We start from the raw sequence: 24599 nt of genomic DNA, 5'->3' as shown, positions 1-24599 counted from the left end.
ACAAGGGAGGCTGGACATAAGTCTTTAGATGAGGGGACTCTATCACTAAAAGAAGTGGAGGATGGATATTAAGGGGCAACCCCAAGTTTCTGGAACAACGAAATTTGGAGAAGTCAGCTGTTTATCACCATGACTAAAATACTTGACAGAAACGAAGGATTTATTTTGGCTCATGGTTTCAGAGGCTTCAGTCCATGATAGGTTGGTTCCATTTGCTTAAGCCTGAGGTGAGGCAGGAAAAGTGGCGGAAGGGCATGGCAGAGGAAAACTGCTCAGCTCACGGCAACTGGGAAGCAGAGAGAGAGAGGAGGTCACCCCAGCCACCTACCTCCTCCAACTTGGTCCCACCTCCTAGCAGTCCGTTCAGCCATCAAGAGTTTAAACTAGCAATGTGGTCAGAGGCCCCACAATCCAATCACTTTCCAAAGCCCCCTCCTCTGAATTGCTGCACTGGAAACCAAGCCTTCTACACATGTGACTTTGGGGGGACACTCCCTGTCCAAACCCTAACAGAGAACAATGTAACAAAATTAATCAGGCCTGGAAGGGGAAATGTTTGAAATTATAAATTGGCAACCCCATTCCAGAACCATCCAGAATACAAGGAACCCTGTCAGACTGATGAATTTGTCAGCCTGCTATTGTGAAGATGGGCATAGCAGGTTGTTAAAGCCTAAACTTTCCAATTATATAGCCAGTTCTTTTTGTTCTGATTCTATTCTTGCTGAGAAAATTTGTCTTGCCCAGAGGAAGATTATGCGCTCAACCGGTCAACACAAACATCAGTTTACCGCATGATTATTTCTTCAAATGTATAAATCAAGTTAAGCATCCCTCATCCAAAAACCAAAGTAGGAATGCTCCAAAATCCAAAACTTTTCAAGTACTGACATGACACCACAAGGGGAAAATTCTCATGTGAGAGTTTCAGTCAAAAAGCAGGCACACTAAAAGTACTGTAGAAAATTACCTTCAAGCTATAAGTTATATATGAAATATAAATGAATTTTGTGTTTTGACTCGAGTTCTCTCGCCAATATATCTCATGAGTACGTATGTAAACTGGGATAAAAGTCCAGAAGTCCGTGGCTCAGATGGGGCTTCGGCTGTACCTCACAAGGAACCCAGGCCCACCCTCTGCTATTCGGCATCCTAGCCTTTGGACGGGAGGCTCACATTATCCTAATATATTTGGAAACATCCTTTTTACTACGAGAAGCCAATGTAAAGCACAACTATCGTGGGAGTTCAGAAGAGGCACACACTGACAAGGTTGGGCAGAAACGCGTCTTGAGCGGGAGGGGTCATCTTCCTTCCGCCACCAGTCCAAGGCCAAACTCCAGAACCCCTACCCCACCTGCCAACGCGAAGCACAATCTTTTCCTTGCTGAAAACTGGGACACTCTTTGGCTTCTGGTGGAAGCTGATCTCCAACTCTACCACCTTCCCGTGGCGGCTATCCACGCTGCGCACCCTAACTTTCCAGGCCAGTGGACACACTGCCTGCCGGAGCATCCACCTTCTGCTCCCAGGTGTGGCCTGAATGCTGGGACTGCGACCTGCGGCGCCTTCCCTCGGCCCACCCCGCAGAGCGCAGAGCGGGAGGACCTGGGCTGCCGTCCTGGGGGGCAGGGCCACTGTGCGGCACTGTTTTTAGCCACGCTCTTCGACTTTTTTCAGAGAAGCCATGCTTGGGGCATCCCGCGGCGGCTCGCTCCCCTCCTGCGGGCGGCGCCTGGTGCCTCCTGCCGGGAGGGGGCCGTCGGGGGCGGGCCAGCCGGCCGGGCAGCCCTCCCGCCGTGACGTCCCAGGGGGCGGAGGGGAGACCGACGGTTCTGAGCCCTCCCCGCCGCCTCCCAGTGCCGAGTGGTCAGTCCTCGGGAGATGCTGCTGCGGCGACCGCGGCTGCCCGCACTGGTCAGCCCGCTGCACCAGCTCGACGCCCCGGGCAGCGTCGGGGCGCCCGTGCCGGCCATGCGGCCGCGGGAGGCTCTGCAGGGGCTGCTGCTGGCGCTGCTGCTGGCCGGGCCGCCGCGCGCGAAAGGCCGCCTGCTGAGCGGTGAGTGCGGGGCGCGAAGAGCCCACGCCCCCGGGCACCCCGGCCCCGCGGACCCTCCCCGAGCCTCCGCGCCCGCCCATCCGCTCCAGCCCCGGGCGCTCGCCGGGTGCCTGGGTGCCCCGCGCTGGCCGCGGGCGTGGCGGGTGGGGCGGGCGGTGGGCGGACGCGCACCCTCGGTCACCCGCTGACCGCACCGCGGCGGGCTGGGGACGGCGGCCACGCAGGCGGCGGGCAGCGGTTCCAGTGACCCTGCCCTGGGGCGGGGGCGGGGTCTGGCTCCCCGGCTGGCGCTGGGTGCTCCCGGGCGCGGCCCAGGGACCTGCCCCGCCTGGCCCCGGGGGATGATTCTCTGCTTCCTTCCGTCGTCGTGTCATTGCAGCCTCGGATTTGGACCCCAGAGGAGGTACAGTGCCCCGGCTTCTTGCCTCTCGCCGTGGTTCTGCATGTCGGGGCGCAGGGGTGGGTATCCGTGTCCTATTCTTGGGTCCCCTTCTTGGGCAACGACAGCCTGCTTGGTCGTGAGGAATGGAGGAGATCGGAACCTGCGCCACCCAGGCATCCCCCGTGGGACTGACTTAAGGGCTCCTAAGCTGGTCTCGGGATGGGGGTGTGGTGCGGGGCAGCGAACAGGAGAGAGCCTGAACTGAACGGCTTGGATGAGGGCTGCGGGAGCTCAGTAGAGTTGGTGGTGGAGGATAGAAGGCCGGCCTGCTCTTCCCCTTCCTGCATATGAAAAAAGAAAGACACTTCCTGAAGACAGGGTTGACCAGAGGGGCGCTCGGGCCTCCTTCCAGCTCTGGCTCCCTGGCACTCAGAGGACTTGGGATGTGTGACCAGGCTGGACCATACAGGAAATTCGTTTAAGGTGTTCGTGTTTTCCCTTGGCGACCTAGTGTGGAAAAGTGCCGGCTGCCAGTAAATTCAACGTCAGTTTATGTTGTGCTGGTGGCGGGGTTGGGGGTGTTCCTGGGGCTCTTTCGACTTTCCTCTGCTGCCTGATTTGGAGCCAGCATTAAGGAATCAGAGGAACTTGGCTGGCCGGTCTCTTCCCCAGGCCACAGCTTCTCTCAAACATCTTCATGGTGAGAACATTTTTGTTTTTCTGAGCCCCCATAATTTGCAGGTGGACCTGTCCAGTTAGAGCCTGTCTATTTTGCAGCAATCGCCAAAGAATGAAAGGAAAAGGGAAAAAGTACAAGACTTCTCTAACTTGTTGCTCATTGAGAATTTATTTACAAAAGCAATGAAAGAATAAAAAATAAAAATAGCAGCTGGGCATAGTGCATGCCTGTAATCCCAGTACTTGGGAGGCAGAAGGATCACAGATTCAAGGACAGCCACTGCAATGTAGCAAGACTCTCCGCAACCTAGCAAGACACTGTTTCCAAACAAAAAAGTAAAAAATAAAGGGCTGAGAGTGTACCTTGGAGATAAAATGCCCCTGAGTTCAGTCCCTAGTACCACACCAAAAAAAAAAAAAAAATTAAGAAGAAGAAGAAGGAGGAGGAGAAGGAGGAGGAGGAGGAGGAGGAGGAGGAGGAGGAGGGAGAGGAGGAGGAAGAGGGAGAGGAGGAGGAGGAAAGAAAATTAGAAAATTAGAAGGTAAAATTTTACCAGTTTTCCAGATCATCTTTATGTGCTCTTTGCTGTTTAGCACTAATAATGCAGCTGTCTGTGGCCTTTGCCCTGTATTCTGGACAGTATCTGGAATAATGAAAACTATCTGGCTCTCTGTACCACTGGGGGGAAAAAAAAAAGTTGGGGCTATGGGAACATTCCAGAAGGTCTGGGAAGAAGTGCCTAAACCAAAATTCTTTAGCCCTCATTCTGATAGTAACTCACACCCACCGCCCACAAACTGGTTCTCTCCTTGCAGGGACTGCCTTGTTGAAATACGGTATTCATTGTTTACAATTTAGATCCAGAAACATATGCTGTGAGCTCTCATGGACTAGGAATTGGCGTTTGTTTCTGTGTTTCTATGGCCTACCACAGTGTCACGCAAAGAGGATACGCTCAATAAATGTTGATTGAACAAATGAGTGATGAATAAAAGAGAAAAAGACAAAGGAAAGAAAAGAAAAAGAAAGGAGCAGTAAGGCTAAGGTCTGAGTTGCAACAAGCATCACTAAACACAAACTGGGACAATGTGTGCCAGCAAACATTTTGTTACTTGCTTCTCAGTAGAATCCCATCCATTTGTCTGAAAAAATCTTCAGCCCTTCAGGTGTCAGTCTGATGAGACACATTACCTGGGCTCGCCCTGCAGCCTAAGCCTGGGTGGAGGAGGGAGTGAACAGTGTCCTTCAGTGGTACTGTAGAACTTTGTGATCAAGTCTGAATTCTGATTCACACAGTGCTACCGATAGCCGTGTGACCTTAGCTAAATTACCTAATTTCTCTGAGCCTTACTTTTTTCACTTGTAAAATGAGACATAATATCTACATTAAGGGAATTGTTATGATGGTTAAGTGAGGTAAAGTACCTGGGCAGTGGCGCATGCCTATAATCCCAGTTCTTGGAATGCTGAGACAGGACGATCACAGGTTCCAGGCCAGCCTCTGCAACTTGGTGAGACCTTGTTTCCAAATAAAATCTAAAACAGGGCTGAGAGTGTAGCTCAGAGGTAGAATGCCCCTGGGTTCAATCTACAGTAGTCTAAAAAAATGAGATAAAGTGTATACCTAAGTGTGAAGTCCTCACCACAGTTAATGACACATAGGAAAAGTTCAGTAAACCTTAGCTGTTGTCTTTAGGTGGGGAGACAGGCTGTCAGCAGCAGAAAACCCTATAGATCTGATGCACTTAGCTTCTGCTCACACCAAAGACTGAACAAATTATTTTTGCTCCATACACAGAGGGCTCCAGGGCAGAGGAGTCCAAGTCTGCCTTCCAAATGCCTTTTTCCCCCCCCTGAGGGAACTACTTAACAGAGATATTCACTTTAAGCCAACTAATCCCCTGAGACTCCCTAAGAGCATTATTTATGTGGCTTAAGTGATGCCATAAATCTTCATCGACTTTTCTTTGAAAGATAGCAATGTCTGCTTTTCAAGAATCTATAATGGAACAAACAAAACAGGTGTCCCTACACACTATAAGCATCAGAGTTTAAATCACTGCAGCCCGTGTTGGAAGGAGTATTAATTTTCTCTGGAAGCCCTACACTGACATGATAATAGTCTACTAAGTAATCATAGTTCTTACCCAGAGACAGCTTCATTCATACGCTCCTGTGCATCTCTGCCCGGGTATACTTTCTCTAGAACCATGAAACAGGCTGCCTTCTTTTTCCTCTAGGGCAACTGGTTTGCAGGGGAGGGACACAGAGGCCTTGTTATAAAGTCATTTACTTCCATGATGCTTCTCGAAGACAGAACTTTGAGGAAGCCAGAGAAGCCTGTAGGAGAGATGGGGGCCAGCTAGTCAGCATCGAATCTGAAGCCGAGCAGAGACTGATAGAAAAGTTCATTGAAAACCTCCTGGCATCTGATGGTGATTTCTGGATTGGACTCAGGAGGCGCGAAGAAAAACAAAACAATAGCACAGCCTGCCAGGACCTTTATGCTTGGACCGATGGCAGCACGTCAAAATTTAGGTAAGTACCTGGAACTCGCAGCAGCTGACTCCCTTGAGATAACTCAGAAAAGAGACAGCCACACCCACAGTGCTAGATTCATGGGGAAGAGGGAAGACCTGGCTGGGCAAGGCCCGGGGAGTAATACCACCACAGCAGCCACTGACCCTAGTGGCGAGGTGAAGGCAGTAAACTCAGCCTTGACGTGGGCCCGGTGGCCAGTCGAGAGCTCTGTGCAGGTGGGTGAAGCCCAGCAGCACTGTGTCAGTGGTGTCCAGTGCTTGAAGCCAGCGGTGCTGGCTATCTGGCCTTTCGCTAGAACACCATTGAGAGACTGAGGGTCCTTAGAGCTGGAGTCAGGCTAGGACTCCCGACCACAGAGAACTGTGGCGATCAGCAAGAAATCAGAATGAGATCAACTTGATGGATTGGGCAAGAGTGGGGACTTTGGGAAGATTATAGGGCCCTCCTAAACCCACAGCATCAAGACACTGGTATGCATGCATTCCGCCGTGGCTCCACAGTCCATCATTCCTCCCTAAAAATATGGTGACTTGAGAAATTGTTAAAAATATCAAAATTAAGGGACAGATATAAGACTGAAAAAATGTCTATAAAAATGTGACAAAGTTAATATATTTTTTTAATTTTTTATTTTTTTAATTGGTGCACTGTAATCATATATCACATTGGAATACAAGACTTGAAAGGATATACAAGCACACATCATCCAATTAGCCCTCATCCAGCCCCCATCCCATTCCCTCACCCTCCCTCGATCCCATGCTTGTTTGGTGATTAACTTTGATACATTTGTTTATGTACCTCCTGCATTTTTAAAGAGGCTCCATCCTCCCCTATTACATACCCTCTGATTGGTCACCTTAGTTGCTCCACTATAGGGCCCTTTCTATAGCTTGACCTCCTCCTGTTGCCCCTTTCCTCCTAGTTTTTGCTGATTAGGGGAAGCATCTGATTTTTATTTTCTGCCATATTTCTCTGTGCATGCCGTGTTGCAAGTACCGATCCCACTCTTGACGGCCCCAGTAGTGGCCTGGCTACCCAGTGGACTGATCCAGACCTCGCTGGCTCAAGCAGCGGCCTTGCCTCATGGGAGGCCCCGATTCTGGTCTCGCTGGCCCCGACACCAGCCTAACCCCTCAGCTGGCTCCTATCCCAGCCTCGCAAGCCCCAGCACCAGCCTAGCCTCACGGAAGGTCCGATCTCGGCCTCGCTGGCCCCAGCACCGGCCTAACCCCTCGGCAGGCTCCGATCCCAGCCTCGGAGGCCCCAGTAGCGGCCTTGCCTCCTGTCAGGCCCCGATCCCGGCCTTGGAGGCCCCAGCACCGGCCTTGCCTCATGGTGAGCTCCGATCCCGGCCTTGCTGGCCCCGGTACTGGCCTAACCCCTCATCAGGCTCCGATCCCTGCCTTGGAGGCCCCAGCACCGGCGTTAATATCTTTTTAGGTTAAGATTTTGAGTAGGTCAAGCCAGGAAGGGTGGCACACACATGAAATTCCAGCTTGGGAGGCTGAGAGAGAAGAATTACAAGTTTGAGATCAGCCTCATCAATAGAAAGACTCTCAGAAACCTAGAGAGACCCAGTTTCAAACTTAAGAAAATAAATAAATAAAAGGACTGGGAGTGTAGCTTAGAAGTAAACTGCCCTTTAGTTCAATCTCCAGTACCAAAAAAAAAATTATCAGTCAGTAAACACTAAGATTTCAGAAGAAAAAGAAGTAAAAGATCAAGGCAGAGAGTTCACAAAATAGAAAATCTAATTTATGATCATATAGAAAAAATCTTGAGTCACTATCAATCAAAATAAAAATTTTAAATTTTTTTATCTGTTACTTTTTTTTTTTTTTTTGGTGGTACTGGGGTTCCTAGAAGCCCTTCTCCCTCCGGGCTATACTCCCAGACCTATTTTATATTTTTTTATTTGGAAACAAGGTCTCTTAAGCCAGCAAGGCTGGCTTCGAACCAGCGCGATCCTCCTGTCTCCGCCTCCCAAGCGCAGGGATTACAAGCGTGTGCCACCATGTCCGGCTATCTGTTACTTTTTTTTTTTTTGGTGCACTGTATTCATACATCATAATAGTATAAAGATAATACTTTTGTAGACATACATGCACACATCACCCAGTCAGCCCCCACCCGATCCCCACCCCGTTCCCTCCCCATCCCTCCTTCCCATGCTTGGCTTAGTGGTTGACATCTAGTTTTATAGCAATTTATCCAATATTAACGATGATAATCTCACATAACAGTTTCATTTGTCTGATACCAAGCTTTTGATGACCTAACGATAACATTTCAATATTTCTTTTTGCTTTCTTTCTTACCAGAGAATTTCTAGTTGGAATATTAATATACCTTCAGATATAGCATTTGGAAGTATTTTATCCATTCTATCAGTAACTTTTAACTCTGTTTACATTGTCTTTGGATGTACAATATGTTTTATCTGTTACTTTTGAGACAGTGTGTAGTATTCATCATAGGTTCTGAGAGTAACTACCCCAGTAGTCTCATGGGCTTCTGTTCCTGGAATAAACTTTCAAAAAGGGAGGGTAGTGAGATGAACTACACTTCCATCACTGCAGCTGATCCCAGGACCACAGGCATTACTTATTGACCTCCCTCCTCTACTACTGAGTCTAGAATCCCACACCCTCTGCTGGTCTCAGTGGATGACCTTGCAGCATGACCCTGATCCTCATCTCTGAGAGTCTCAGCCTGAGAATTGTACTTCCATGATAGATGCTTCCCAGTGGACTTTAACATGTGATAGAAAAACTGCCAAACTTTATGCTCATTCCCATATTTCTGTTCACATCACTGGATCCAAGATGTCCTTGACCTCATCCTCCAGTCTTTTCCTTTTAAACTCTTATCACCTAATTGTGCTGTTTGCCTTTCCCCGGGTCTATATATTCTAACTTTTCATAATTTCTATTTCTTTTTGTGTGGGGGGGTGGGGTCTGGGGATGGAACCCAGGGGCATTCTACCTCCGAGCCACACCCCTAGCCCTAGTTTTTATTCTTGATTTTGAAACAGGGTCTCACTGAGTTGCAAAGGGCCTCACTAAGTACCTAAGACTGGCCTTGAACCACGATCCTCCTGTCTCAGCTTCCCAAATGCTGGGATTACAAGCACGTGCCACCACGCCTGACTTCGTAATTTCTTTTTCTATACAAATAAATTAACTGAGTGCATCTACTAAACTCTGTCCAATAGGAGGTGTCCTCCTACAATGTCTTTGGAGGCCACTTCTGTGTGGAGCTTCTGTCTACTTTGGCTTGTTCACTCAGACTAGAGTGACCTATCCATGAACCAAGCTCAGGCTGCCTATATCAGCTAGTCACAAGTAACTCCTTCATGCACCATAGGTGTGAGACAAGGAAGAGGCTTTGGTACCAGTAGTACAGCTCTACCTGCCTTTGCAGTGCATTTTGATCCTGGATATACCTCTTGCATCTTACAGTGGACGCCAGGCGTGGTTGTGCACGCTTGTAATCCCCGCGCTTGGGAGGCTGAGACAGGAGGATCTTGCAGGTTCGAAGCCAACCTCAGCTGGCTTAAGAGACCCTGTTTCTAAATAAAATATAAAATAGGTCTGGGAGTGTAGCCCGGAGGTAGAAGGCCCCTGGATTCCATCCCCAGTACCACCAAAAAAAAAACAAAACAAACAAACAAAAAAAAAAACCAGAGGCCTGCCAAGCACTATGCTTCCTCAAATTATTACATGACTTAGTCTGAAAGAGATGTTCTGACATTTTCTAGATCATCAGCCACTGACACATTTTAAAGAAGTGTCAGGTCCCTGAATATTCAGAGGGTTTATCTCCAGCCCATGAGTCCACCTCCAGCATACTAACTACTTCTTGCTCACCTGGTCTAAATGACATGATGTAAGAAATATAGTGGACCGTTGTGATGTTCTATAATATTTCTAGAAAGTGTAGGTCTCTTCACACCATATTATGACAGAGGATGGGAAAAATTAGTATAGCCTTGAGGGACAATCTTGAAGGTATACTGTCATCCAGTTCCAGTGAATGTAATTGTTCCAGATTCATTTCATTTTCATTTTCCTTCTCTCTCTAGATTGAACCCGGGGCATTCTACCGCTGAGCTATGCCCCAGGCCCTTTTTATTTTTTTATTTTGAAATAAAGTTTTATTAAGTTATTGTGCTCTGGTCTCAAACTTGTGATTTTCCTGTCTCAGCCTCTCAAGTACTGGGATTTCACGTATGCACCATGCCCAGCTTCCAGATCCTCTTTCTGATGTAGATGGAAAAGAATGTGTCCACCATCCAGACATATACTTTAATCCCAGCATTCAGGAAGCTGAGACAGAAACAGGAGTATCACAGTTCACAGTTCAGCTACTTGGTGAGGCCCTTTGCAACTCAGTGAGACTCTGTTTCAAAATAAAGAGCAGACTGGGCATGGTGGCACGCGCTTATAATCCCAGCATTTGAGAGGCAAAGACTGGAGGATCGTGGTTAGCAGACAGCCTCAGCTACTTAGGGAGGCCCTTCACAACTCAGTGAGACCCTGCTTCAAAAAATAAAAATACTAAAAAATAGAGCTGGGGGTGTAGCTCGAAGGTAGAATGCCCCTGGGTTCCATCGCCATTACCACAAAATAAAATAAAATGACTAAAAAATAGGGTTGAGAGTGTAGCTCAGAGGTACAATGCTCCTGGGTTCTGTCCCCAGTACTGAAAAAAAAAGAGTAAAAAATAGAACTGGGGGTGTAGCCAGATCTGCACACTAAGTATTCCAGGGCATATTAACTTGCTCTACAAAGATACCACCTATGGCCCAGCAGCTACAATCAAGGCTTCTACCTGATTAAGTTTGTGCTACACTAGTATGGGCCTTTAGGATCTGCCTGATTTTTGCAGGAGTCGCAGTGAGTTAAATAGAGACATGATAGGAAACACTGCCCTGCATTTTCTGGGTCTCTAAGGATGGAACTACTTCTATGCATATTTCCCTGGATAAGATATTGTGGTTGATTTGCTAACTTTGAAGGGATAGGGAAGAGTGCAGATTCAGAGTGCTTGATCTCCTTCACTATAGTAGGCTAAAAGAACCAATTTGGAACTATACCAACTTCCAAATATGTCTATTTATTTTATACTTGTAGGGAATGGGACAGTGACTACCAGGTGTGTGTGTGTGTGTGTGTGTGTGTGTGTGTGTGTGTGTGTGCGTGCTACTGGGAATTGAACCCTGGGGCAATTTACCTGTGAGTTATACCACCAGCCCTATTTATTTTTATTTTGAAACAGGGTCTCACTAGGTTGATGAGAGTCTCACTACTTGCTGAGGCTGTCCTCTAACCTGCAATTTTCCTGTCTCAGCCTCCCAAGTACTGGGATTATAGGCATGCAACACCATGCCCAGAGAGTTGGTCCTTTATTTAATACCTGGCCCCAACATGGGTAGATTTGACAACACTTCAAGTCTGAGTATCAGTGTCAACTTACAGACTGTGCCCAAAAGTCCTTGTAATATATGTATATACCCCCAGGGTATGGTTACTTGAAAAAAATGTCCCAAGGTCCCTTTGGGGGAAGAACGGGGGGAAGTGTTATGATGTGCACCTGCCATGCTGTTGTGGAGTCCTTTTTCCTAAGAATCAGGCCTCATCTTCTCAGTTATTTATGAGTCTGAAAACTAATTAAAGTCCAAAAATTATATGCTGGGCATAATGTTTCATCTATGTGTGAGATAAAGTAATGCAAAGCCATAAGGCCCATGGAGAAGGCCAATGAGGTTAGAAAATGGGACAGAACTAACTGCTGAGGTGCAAAGCCCAGCCCCTGTCAGGGTCCCCAGCTGCCCAGGCATAATGTCCAACGAGTGTTTGTTGCAAGGTTAGCTCTTGTTCAGGAAGTTCTACCCAGTGAGTGTAGCAAAAGAACTTCTTTCTGGCAGATTGCAACACAAGACTGAAGCAGAACTGTACTGTTGTGCTACCAAGCGACCCACCTCTCAGCTGACTCCTTCCAAGGGAAAGACTCTGATGAGAGCTAGGGAGAGCAGTAGTTAAACAGTCGGAGCATCAGGACACAATCCCAGCCCTGGGAGAGCAGGTCAGGGAAGGGTAACCAGGCAGACTACAAAGCCCAGCCTTTGCCAGCAGCTGGCCTGGGTGCTTATAGACTTAGACCCATTATGAGATCCCAGGCTTTAACTGGCACCCACATATCCAACTGAGTAATAGAACTAAGGTTACGACTGCACCCCTTCAGCAGTCTAGGGAGGCAAAAAGAAGACATCTGGCAGTGGTCAAGTGAATATGACTTAAAAACTGAAAAAGACCAAGAGGTCCTAATGCTCTTGTCCCCACCCCCTCACCTGCTTCGACAGCCTCTCTATTCTGAAACACCTCGCTCAGATGCTTGAATGTCCTCTCTACCTCCGTACATCTCAGCCTCACTGGCTGGAAAGGCAATGGTGGCTGTTGAAAAGCAGGGGAGGGATAGAAGCAGGCCAATCTCTAGATGAGCTATTCCATGCCTCTTAGTACATCTGGTTTCTGAAAGCAAAAGAAACAAAATCCAATCAGCAAAAAGCAAAAAAATAGAAAGATCGTCCAGACTGTTCCTGCTGTCTGCTTTTTCTCATAATTACTTTGCAGATATCATATGGTAATGTATTCCACCCGCAAAGAGGCCGTGGCAATGTCAGATGATTGATTGTGATGTCCACAGTAGAGAGCATGTGTTCTGCTTATTGGCAGTGCTTCAGTTCTTCCCTGTCTCTGTATTGTGATCTGAACAAGAATCTTAGGTTCATGTCTCGATAGAAACCGATGGGAAGACAAAAGCTTGGAAGTCTTGGGGTATGTTTCTCCAGTTGCCTCCATTGTCCATCCCTTTCCTACAGGAACTGGTATGTGGACGAGCCTTCCTGCGGCAGTGAAGTCTGCGTGGTCATGTACCATCAGCCGTCAGCACCCGCTGGCATCGGCGGCCCCTACATGTTCCAGTGGAATGATGATCGATGCAACATGAAGAACAATTTCATTTGCAAATACTCCGATGGTAACGCATCCTCTCCCAAGCTGTGTGGCTGTGTTCTCAACTTCCTCTCTCATTTCATAAGCAATTGCTAGTTCTGAGATTTGCTATGGGGTCACTGAGGAAGCTTGTTGCAAATGCTGGCAAGATTAAGAATTCTTGTAAAGAGAAGTGTCATGACACTTTCCCACTGCAGAGTAATTCTAGCAAAAGAAAGGTTATCAGATGCTAAGAGAGTGGATTAAAAAAAAGAAAGGACCTAATTCATATAAGATAAAGCAACATTTCTGAGAACATCCAGAAAGAAAAAGCCCTCTCTGTGGACCAATGCAAACTCCTGCATGTTCCACATGTGAGGTTGGCTTTAGGTGCTTGGAATAAGTTGGTGATTGCTCCTACACATCTTCTAACAGCCATGTCAGATTATTTTCTCCGAATTTAAGGAACACACTAATGAGCAGAGGATGTAGATGACAGAGTCCACCAGTTTCAGAGGCATTTGGCAGAAGTTGTTAAGCTCTCCCAGACCATCTCGATGCCTTACAAACTCAACTTGCATTTGCTTCCATATCTTCAAAGGTTGCAAATTGACAGCAAGCCCAGAGTCTCCCTCTGCTGAGGTTTCCCAGACTCCTTTGTTATAACTGACTTAGATTTAAACTCAAACTGATTCTTGATCTAACACTGATGTTTCTCAGCTCCCTAAAGCCAACCGCTTAGCTCCAATTCTGTATTCTTTTCTGACAAGAGTAGAGTGAGTTGTTAGTTATATCTAGTTTGGGAATAAACAATCTTGTCATTTTTAAATTGTTTGAATCAGACTATGCTTCGGGGGCAATTTTTGCTGCTGAAAGATGTTTTTCTTCCCTCCTCATCCCCTCCGATGAAGTCTTCTCTCCATGGCCTGGCCCTCCTCACCATACAGAGTTGTCTCTGGCTTGGAGGTTGTAATGACCTGCACCTGCTTGGCAGACCACCTCCTCAGAGCAGTGAAAGCAAAGCATTTGTTACCAGCTGGATTTCCATCACTTTTATAAATTATACTATATTAGCCCATGGTTTAGGTGTTTGTACTTCTTAACACCCCCCCCCCTTCGTACTGGGGATGGAACCCAGGAGCATTCTACCTTCAAGCTACATCCCCAGCCTTATTTTTCATTCTTTATTTTGTTTTGTTTGGGGTTTTTTTGTTTGTTTGTTTGTTTGTTTGTTTGTTTTTTGGCGGTACTGGGGGTGGAACCCAGGGGCTTTCTACCTCCAGGCTATACTCCCAGACCTATTTTTTAGACTTTATTTGGAAACAGGGTCTCACTATATTCCAAGAGCCTCACTAAGTAGCTGACTGAGGCTGGCTTCGAACCTGCGCGATACTCCTGTCTCAGCCTCCCAAGAGTGGGGATTACAAGTTTGCGCCACCACACCCGGCTTTTCATTCTTTATTTTGAAACAGAGTCTCACTGAGTTGCAGAGGGCCTCACTAAGTAGCTGAGGCTGTCTGCCAACCACAATCCTCTGATCTCAGCCTCCCGAATGCTGGGATTACAAGCATGCACCACCATTCCCAGCTAACATTTCTTGAAGTGTGAGATTCTGAAAAATTTGCATTAGTATCCTTTCATTCTGAAATTTGCATTAGTATCCTTTCATTTTAGAACTTGATACTTTTCTTTTTCTTTCTTTCTTTCTTTTTCTTTTTTTTTTTTTTTTTTTTTTTTTTGGTGGTACTGGGGTTCCTGGAAACCCTTCTACCTCTGGGCTACACTCCCAGACCTACTATATATATATATATATTTTTTTTTTTTTTTTGAAATAGGGTCTCTTAAGCCAGAGAGGCTGGCTTCAAACCTGCGCAATCCTCCTGTCTCCCACCTCCCAAGTGTGGGGATTACGAGCGTGTACCACCACGCCCAGCTGAACTTGATACTTTTCTAAAGGAAATAATATTCTTCATTACTTTTGCTATTGACTGTATTAGTTAGACTGAATTCTGGACAGACAAAAAGATGGCACAACCAAAGGAGTTAATAAGGATGGTGTAATACAAAGGATATTTGCAGAAGTGTAGACAAAAAAGATGATAAGGTGTCCAGTGACTAGCTATACCAGAAGCTATTACCACTCCTAGTCCAAAAAGGGCAACGGAGAAGAACCACTTTAGCAGAACCTGGAGAAAGCTTGAGGTAGCTAGAGAATGCAGCTACTGTCAAGCTATGCTGATGTGGAATGGATATTAGGAATAAATAACTGTGGTCGCTCTCCTTCTACCTTCTGATCTCTTGCCTTTGCCCGTTGGCTAAGTCCAATCCGAGACCAAAGGACAAGGGGGCCTGCAATAAAACAGTCCATAGAGATCAGCCTCCAGGACACAGAGCATGGATCCAACAGAGGGAGGTGGGCACATGGAGAAGAATGAACATATTCCCTTTATATGGTCGCCCATCTTCAGAATAAGTTCTGCAGCTTAGCATGCCAAAAAGAGTCTGCATGATCAGCCTCAACTCCTCTCCCCTTCCTACTTTCATACCTTTACATTCCTCACAGTCCCCCGAAAGCGCTTAACTGCTATTTCCTGAGTATGGAGCACCCTTTTCTCTTTCCCAGTCAATTTCATGCATTCACACCCTTCAGGTTCAGGTTAAGCATCTCCTCTCCCCCTACAAATGCAACTAGTGAGCCTGGATTGGATTCTAGATGATGATGATGGTGGTGGTGGTGGTGGTGGTGGTGGTGGTGGTGACGATGATGATAATTTTTATAAATAATATTAATAGGACAATTGTAAGAATGCAAATAAGATCTGTAGATTAGATAATAGTGTGTCGATGTTGATTTCTTGCTTTTGATCATTGCACTGTGATGCAGTGTTAGAGTTTCTCCCTCTCTCTGAGTCACTGGGAGTAAAAGGGCACAGTTTTTATCTTCCTCTCTGGAAAAAAACTGCATATGTGTATGTATGCATATAAGTATATGCAGCTATGTGTATAAACATTAAGATATAGAGATAGATATGTACATAGAGACAGAGAATGATTAAGTAAACACAATATGGTAGGATAAGGTGAAGACTATATGAGAATTCTTTATATTGGTCTTAAAAAACCACCTCACATTCACAGCACATGAACTTCCCATTTACAAATTTGTCCTTTTTAGCATAAAGAAGAAAGAGAACGAGAAAGAAAAACTTGCCACATATGGTGGCCAATGCCTTTGATCACAATACTTGGGAGGCTGGGATAGAAGGATCACAAGTAGCCAGGCATGGTGGTGCACACTTGTAATCCCAGCATTTGGGAAGCTGAGACAGGAGCATCGCAGTTCATGGACCACCTCAGCTATTACTTAGTGAGGTCCTTTGCAACTCAGTGAGATCCTGTTTCAAAATAAAGAATAAAAAATAAGGCTGGGGGTGTAGCTCAGAAGTAAAATGCCCCTGGGTTCCATCCCCAGTACTGAAAAAAAAAAAAAAAAAAAGGATCATAAGTTTGAAGCCAACCTTGACAATTTAGAGAGACCACATCTCAAAAATAAAAAAATAAAAAGACCTGGGGGTGTAGTTCAGTAGTAGAACACCCCTGGGTTCAGTCTCCAGTAACACACACATACACATACACACACAAAAAAAATTAGCAAAGTAAATCTAGAAGGGAGGCTAATCTTATGCAGAAGCAATTCTTTTGGCTTAACTTGCTCAGTTCCTGATATCTAGTACCAATAACATCTCTCATAACAATTAATTTGTTGGAAATAGTTGCCATACTCTAGCTGATTTTATTCTAATGTCAGAAAATGTTGGTCATTATTTTTAGTTATTATTTTTGTTTCTGTTTCTTTCTGCTGCAGAGAAACGAAAAGCTCCTTCCACAAGACCTGGAGGTAAGGCTGTCATTTGAAATTTGAATTAAGCTTCTTTCACAGCCCCTCTTCATAGAGTAGTAACCATCAGTCCTTTAGGCCAGATTATTCAACACCAAATACCACTGGTGTTCACCCAGACAATTTGGACAGAAATATGCCACACTCAGCCACTACATCTGGTTTATTCCTCTCACTCTCTGGCATTGTCTATTTCTCAAAGCTGAAAGGCAGCATCTGAAAATTCAGTGTAGAATGTTATTTATGATTAACAACATGAAGAGAATAATTTAACCTAATGAGACAAGAAATTAGCCAAACTGATTAGGAATCTTGATTATTTATGGTCCTAGCATGAGTCACTGGCCCTTCCCCTGGGCACTCAGCACTTTCTGTGGCTCAGTGCCAGCAGCTTGTTGTTTGTTTTGGTGCCTGATCCTTGGCAGCAGGGACTCACCAAAAAGATGAAGACATTAAAATGTCTCGGTTAACAAACCCAGACCTTTACTTTTCTGTTCATAAATGTTACTCATCAAATCGCTACTGCTTTTTTGCATCTCACTTTAAACATGGTGGGACCTCAGAGAATACCTGGATTGTGGTTCCTTTTTCCCAGGTTCTTAATTAAATCCTTGTGTCTCTCTCCAGGCGAAGGGACAGAGCCAGTAACACCCATCCTTCCAGAGGAAACACAGAAAGAAGATCCCAAAGAAACATTTAAAGAAAGTAAAGGTATGTGCAGCGCTTGCTTGGGAAAATAGAGAATGGAACACCCTTGATTACATATCACCCTTGCTCACATTTCCTGCTTTGTTCTTCCCAAAACCTCCTTAAAAACAGAATTAGAAAAGGCATCTGTGACTGTCCAAAAACTGTACTAAATGTTAGGCTTCATAAGTGAAATGTGCGCATGGAACTATTCTAAGACAGTTGGGGTGATCAGAACAGACAGGAAGGAAGATGTCTGCACAAAGACAAAGCCCATGGGTCTCAGAGTGTGAGGGAGAGGGATGGAGTAAGGCAGGAACTAAGAAAATGGATGCAGAGAAATAAGAACAGAGAGACCCAAGCCACGCTGCATGATATCTGTGATTAATATTCATCTGTGAAACAGAGAAAATGAACAAAAACACTTAAAATATTAGATCGCAAAAGGTAAAAGAACATGGGATGATAAATTGGAGTTCTAATGAACTTACAGCCTCACTGTCATCCTGAGTTTCAAAAGGGAAATTTGGGTCTTTGTTACTGGACACTTAAAAAAAAAAAAACACTTAATTTCTCTGTGTTTCAGTCTAATCATTTGCATAATAGAAGTAATAATATTTTATTACCTACCTGAGAGCATTATTTTGTTCATAAAGTAAAATAGAATATTGTAGTACTGCAATTCATTTCTGACATTAACCACCTAAGCTTGCACAGACCCCCACAGCTTAAAAACACAGGCCATGACTGCCTTACTTCTTATACCACCCACAAGTATGGGGCTCCTCAGGCCACAGGTACTTCTAACCAACTGGCTGCAAACCCAGGGATGTCCACATGCCCTCTCAGATTTGACAACTTACTAGAACAACTCATAGAGCTTAGGAAAACACTATATTTATGCATTTTATTTTACAAGCTACAAGTCAGGAACAGCCAGATGAAGATAGGATGAGGTCTAGGAGGGTTTCAAATGAGGCTCTTTCATGTCCTCTCCCGGGGAGTTGGGATTTTATCATCCTCCTCCTAGTACATTAATGTATACACCAAACGGGAAGCTCTACTGAGCTTCGGTGTCCAGAAGTTTTATTTGGGTTGTTGGTTAAGCATAACTGAACTAATCATTGGTCATATGATACAACTTGGTCTCTAGAGGAGGTCAGGCTGATACTACCTGGCTGAAAGTGCCTTCCCTCATCATGACTGGGCTGATATTCTGGCGTGCCCAGTCCCCATCCTTAGACATGTCCTTATATTAAACACTGGTGCCATCTGAGAGGCTCGTGAATAACAAAGTCAATCCTATTACTTGGAAAATTCTAAGGATTTAGAGCTCCCCCTTCCAGGAACCAGGGACAAAGGCCAACGATGTATGAAAAGTACTTTGAAAAAGAATGAAGTGTTGTGCGGAGGTGGATGGCATTTCTATTGCTCATTCTTACCACACTGTATTTTTTTTTAACTTTTGTATTGGCGCACTGTAGTCATACAACCTAATGGAGTACAAGATGGTAGAGGTACACATGCACACATCACTCATTTACCCTTTACCCAATTCACTCCCCCTCCTTCTCATGTTAGGCTTAGTGATTGACTTTTATATGTTTGTGAATATACATCATGTACATTAGGGAACTTCCCTCCTCCCCCTCCCATTACCCCCGGTTAGGCATCTTTATTTACTCGTCCATGGTTTCTCCTCCTTTATATAAAGTTCCTCCTATGGTCCTTTTTCTTCCTAGCATCTGCATATTAGGGGAGCATCCCATTTCTTACTTTTTGTGACTGACTAATCTCACTTAGCATAGTGTCCTCCAGTTCCATCCATTTCACTGTAAATGATGTAATTTTGCTCTTCTTTTTGGCTGAGTAAAATTCCATTGTCTATATATCCTATTGTTTTGTAATCCATTCATCTGTTGATGGACATCTTGGCTAGCTCTATAGTTTGGCAATTGTGAATTGTGCAACTATGAGCATAGTTACACATACATTCATTTGGTAGTTTGGTTTCCAGTTTTTTTGGGTAGATACCCAGAAGTGGTATTGCTGGATCATATGGTAGGATCATTCCCAGTCTTCTGAGAATCCTCCATACTGTTTTCCAAAATGGTTACACTAGTTTGCAATCCCACCAACAATGTATTAGAGTTTCCACTTCTCCACATCCTTCATCAATATTTATTATTGTTTGTGTTTTTAATGATTGTCATTCTAGTTGTAGTATTTGTATTTAAAGTGAACTTTTTTAAAGTCTATTTGTTTTTTGATGGCTATTAGGTTTGTAACCTCAAAATTAAAAATATGATAAAATGAAAAGGCAACAGTAGTCACCAGATGTTTGAGAATTTTGGATAAGTAGGAGTAAGAAAGGAGTTAGTCTCCAGTCCTAGTATCTTCCAAAATCTGATCCTGAGATCCTTACTACATTGCTCAAGCTGTCTGTCCTAGAACCTGCGATCCTCTCGTCTCAGCCCCCCAAGTACTGGGATTACAGGCATGCCTTCCCATACTCAGCTAAAAAAATAATTTTTAATTATTAAAAGTGCCCTTTCAATATCTACCAGAGACCTAGACATCTAAACTTATTTTAATTTTTACTCGGGGTAACAAGACAGGAAGAAAATGTCCAATTATTGAAACTAGAAGACTAAGCTAACTGGGTAAATGTGCATCAATCTGCTAGAAATGTGCTCTTTGGAATACTCTTTGTTGGTTATATTCTCAAAGCCCGGTTTGAAGCACATGTGCACTTGCACGCACACACACCACCACCACCAGTGTTGATCGTGTGCTTTTTCTCTTTTCAGAAGCTGCCTTGAATCTCGCCTACATCCTAATCCCCAGCATCCCCCTTCTCCTCCTTGTTGTGGTCACCACAGCTGTGTGCTGGGTTTGGATCTGTAGGAGGAGGCAAGTAAAACCTTCACTGTATAAACCTTTGTGTTCCCTGCACGCCGCGGTTTGGATGTTGCCCTGTTTACTTCATTAAAAAGCCATGGCAGCTCCAAGAGGATGAGCACTGCAGACAGGAGAGTCGATCCTCTGCAGGCTCCGAGCGTTCAGGCTTAAGCATGTGCTCCCAGTTGTGATTAGGAGAGGGACCTTACAGTGTGTGTGTGTGTGTGTGTGTGTGTGTGTGTGTGTGTGTGTGTAGATCATTTTAAACAACTTGAAGGGTGAAACGGTGTTATTCACTCTCACTCCCTGTGTGTCCACATATCACCAAACAAAGATGCTGTCAACAAACATTTCCAGAAATGCTTGTTGAGTAAGGAAAGACTAGTGGGCCGTGTGGAAATGACTGCTCCAGAGCGCTCTGATGAACACCTGAAACCGAGCCTCTTCATTCCAAAGGAAGAGCCACGTTCTTTTTAATCAACTGCTATAAAAATTAAATATACGAGAGTGGAATGCCATGAAACAGCCCTACTAAGTACTCTAGACAACTGCTAATTATGGCCAGAATCCTAGACTCCCATTCTGTAGGTACACTGAACTGTTCTCAGTTACCTCTTCATTCCCCACGGTCATGGTATAGAGAGAAGGCCTCTGTTCCCATTTTAGAACTCAAAACCTAAGGTCTAGCAGGGCATGGTGGCACACGCCTGTAATCCCAGCACTTGGGAGGCTGCTACAAGAGGATCCCAAGTTCAAGGCCACCCTTAGCAATTTAAGGAGAGAGTCTGCTTCAAAATAAAAAAATAAAAAGGCCTGAGGGTATAGCTCAGAGGTAGAATGCCCAGAGCTACTGGGTTCAGTCCCCAGTACCAGGAAAAAACAAACTTAAGGTCTAATTTGAATTTGTCGGATCTCTTGGATGAATAATCTGAGACTAATTAGTAAGAATTCAGTGTTGAGCCTTTCATCAAATTAACTTCCTTAAGGGATTATTGTAAGGATTAAAGCAGTGAATACATGCTCAAATTGGCATATAGTGAACTCAAAAACATCAGCCAATATTATGATCATTTTATTAGTTATTGTCTTTCAATCTTAAAGTAAAATTCAGTTCAAAAATTACAAATATGTAGCTGGGCATGGTGCTATACACCTGTATTGCCAGTACCTGGAAGGCTGAGCCAGGAGGATCATGGGTTTGAGGCCAGTCTCAGCAACTTAGTGAGGCCTTTATCAACTCAGTGAGACCCTGTTTTTTTATTTATTTTTGTGGTACTGGAGTGGAACCCAAGGGCTTTCCTACCTCTGGGCTATACTCCCAGACCTATTTTATACTTTATTTTGAAACAGGGTCTCACTAAGTTGCTGAAAGCCTCACTAAGTAACTGAGGCTGGCTTCGAACCTATGCGATACTCCTGTCTCAGCCTCCCAAGCGCTGGGATTACAAGCGTGTGCCACCATGCCCAGCTGAGACCCTGTTTTAAAAATAAAAGAAAAAGCCTTTTCCCAGAACAATTTTTTTTTTTTACTGGAGATTGAACCCAGGGGTATTCTACCACTGAGCTATACTCCAAGCCCTTTCTATTTTTTTTTTTAATCTTGAAACAGGATCTCATTAAGTTGCTGAGGCTAGCCTTGAACTTTGTCATCCTACTATTTCAGCCTCCCAGCTACTAGGATTACAGGCATATGTCACCACACCCAGCTCCAGAACAATATTTTTAAATACATAAAATAAAATACATTGGGCCGGGTGCAGTGGTGCATGCCTATAATCCTAGCACTTGGGAGGCTGAGTCAGGAGGATTGTAGGTTCAAGATCAGCCTCTTCAACTTAGTGAGGGCTTCAATAACTTATTGATCAAGCCAGAGATATCATTAGTTTTTTTTTGTGTGTGTGTGTGTGTGGTACTGGGAATGGAACCCAGAGGCTTTCTACCTCCGGGCTATACTCCCAGACCTTTTTTTTATATTTTACTTATTTACTTATTTTTAATTTTTTTGGTGGTACTGGGGTTCCTGGAAGCCCTTCTACCTCCGGGCTACACTCCCAGACCTATTTTTACATTTTTATTTGGAAACAGGGTTTCCTAAGCCAGCAGGTTTCGAACCTGCGCGATCCTCCTGTCTCCGCCTCCCAAGCGTGGGGATTACAAGCGTGCGCCACCACGCCTGGCTTTTTTTAAATATTTTATTGGAAACAGGGTCTCACTAAGTTGCTGAAAGCCTCACTAAGTGGCTGAGGCTGGCTTCGAACCCATGCGATTCTCCTGTTTCAGCCTCCTAAGCGCGGGGATTACAAGCGTGCGCCACCACGCTGGGCGAGATATCATTAATTCTATAGGTTTATTGCCTATACTCATAAGGAAGGATATGCTGAATCTGAGGTATAGATGAGTTGGGTTTGTTTGTTTGTTTGTTTTTGGTGTGTGTGTGAGAGAGAGAGATTGGGAATTGAATCCAAATCATTCTACCTCTGAGCTACACCCCGCCCCCAGCCCTTCTTTGTTTTTTATTTGGAAACAGGGTCTTGCTCAGTTGCTGAGAGCCTAAGTAGCTGCAGCTGGCTTTAAATCTGCAATCCTCCTGCCTCAGCCTCCCAAGTCCTGGGATTACAAGCGTGCACCATCACGCTGGCTGCGGATGAGGTGTTTAAAGTATAATATTTTTGTGTTCACCCAATTTTATCCCTGGACCCTCCTGGATCTCCAGCTGCCCAGGATAATAGCCTGTGTCCTACACTCTGGCAGTAGCAATTGACAGACATACATTCCCTTTCAAAATGACACTTTCCGGTTTGTCTTCCTCCCCCCCACCTGCTCCACCCACCCCGTCCCTTGGCCTGTAGGTTTAAGAAGGTAACAAGTGCAGTGTTGGTCACTACCTGGGGTCACTTCCTCCCGCCTCAAGAGGAAGCTTGAGGATATCCTCAGGGTGTATTCTCAGTTGCTTGGTCTCCAGTACTCAACCTGATTTTCTCTCTTAGAGCACGGGAGCAGGCGGACCTTGACACCAAGGAGCAACACACCATCTGGCCCTCTCATCACCAAGATCGCAGCCCAGACCTAGAGGTTTACGACGTCATAAGAAAGCAGAGTGAAGCCGACTTAGCTGAGCCCCGGCCAGACCTGAAGAATATTTCATTCCGGGTGTGTTCCGGAGAAGCCACTCCCGATGACACGTCTTGTGACTATGACAACATGGCTGTGAACCCTTCCGAGAGCGGGTTTGTGACTCTGGCAAGCATGGAGAGTGGATTTGTGACCAATGACATTTATGAGTTCTCCCCGGAACAACTGGGGAGGAGCAAGGAGTCTGGCTGGGTGGAAAATGAAATATATGGTTAGTAGGACACGTGAGAAAAACTTGAACCAACAAGAGTGGGAAAGAAATGAGAAGCAAATTTTCTTATTTTCTATAAGGAAAGTGTTCAGGTCTGTGAAAATGCTCAAATCAGGCCCTGGGGGTGAGCATGTGGCCCCCATTCATTCCTTATCCCAACTTCTCACCCAGCTGGACCCTAGGAGAAAGAACCAGCCCAGGGGCTGCCACAAAGTGACGTCTCAATAGGCGTCAGCGGATTGATTGTGTCTGACTTTGAAGGCACAGTGCTGTGACTGGCCTGGATGAAGATTATGGCTGCCGAGCCTGGAAATCCCACCTCTAGGATCTGTCTTCTCTGCTTTATACAGCAGCACACATCATCGCTAAAGGACAGAAGCCAGAATCTTTCCAAAGCCCACATGTGGAAGCCGCAGACCAGCTGACACATCAGCAATTCTCACATCTGTTGGGTCCCCCCCCCCCCAAAGGATGAAATCAAATAAAAAGCAGGAAGCAGAATGTTAGTCAGTCTTTATCTACAGCCCTTCCTCTGCATGTGGTCTCAGGGGACTTGTTTTTTTGGGGGTGGGGGGGTTTGGTTTTTGTTTTTTCTTTCCTCCTGACATCTAAACTTGGAAATATCCAACTTGGAAATACTTGAGAAACTAAAAATGAAATTTGTGCCCGTGCCTCTCAGCCTATTTGTGTTCCCCACCCTCGTGTTCCACGTCGTTCTGTTTGCGTGTTTATTTTACTGTGGCATCGACGTATTAGTAATAATGATAATATTCCTACTTTTATTTTGGGGACATGACTAGTTCAAATGCTTTTGGTCTCAAATCAGGAGAAAAGTTTGCTGACCTTAGCAACAGTCAGATACATATTGAAGGTCTGAAAGCCATGATTTAAATTGCCAGCAGATGATTATGTAATCATCGGCTTAATAATCTTATTTTAACTTTTCCTCTGACAATTTATTTTTTAGAGTTTAGCAACTTTGTCTCACATAAGAAGCCCCGAACTGGACAGCTAACCAGTCTGCCCTGGAGCAATATCAAATGCAGTGGATTATAACCACTGCCCAACTCTCTGTCCTACCAGAGCACAGAACAGGATAAGTAACAAAAAT

The 24599-nt window shown here is 45.2% G+C and overlaps 1 protein-coding gene across 5 annotated transcripts; it reads left to right on the top strand.

The window, feature by feature from the left end:
* Positions 1–1974: 1974 nt before the first annotated feature.
* Positions 1975–23493, top strand: LAYN (layilin; the record flags this gene model as incomplete). 5 transcript variants are annotated; one of them, XM_080703741.1, is made up of 8 exons in its annotated part: positions 1975–2059; positions 2439–2462; positions 5361–5658; positions 12548–12705; positions 16525–16557; positions 17185–17268; positions 20055–20157; positions 23133–23493. In XM_080703741.1, 8 exons carry the CDS (start codon positions 1975–1977, stop codon positions 23491–23493), a joined length of 1146 nt encoding a protein of 381 aa, XP_080559867.1. The 5 variants fall into 5 exon arrangements, with proteins under 5 accessions (XP_080559867.1, XP_080559870.1, XP_080559869.1 ...); XM_080703744.1 differs by lacking the exon at positions 2439–2462; XM_080703743.1 differs by lacking the exon at positions 16525–16557 and having other exon boundaries at positions 12548–12735; positions 20055–20161; positions 23146–23493.
* Between the last annotated feature and the right edge of the window lie 1106 nt (positions 23494–24599).

This window comes from Muscardinus avellanarius (assembly GCF_963383645.1).
Source record: "Muscardinus avellanarius genome assembly, chromosome: 1".
Lineage (NCBI taxonomy): Eukaryota > Metazoa > Chordata > Mammalia > Rodentia > Gliridae > Muscardinus > Muscardinus avellanarius.
Note: the sequence above shows the minus strand (reverse complement) of the source record. Positions and strands in the feature narration are given on the sequence as shown.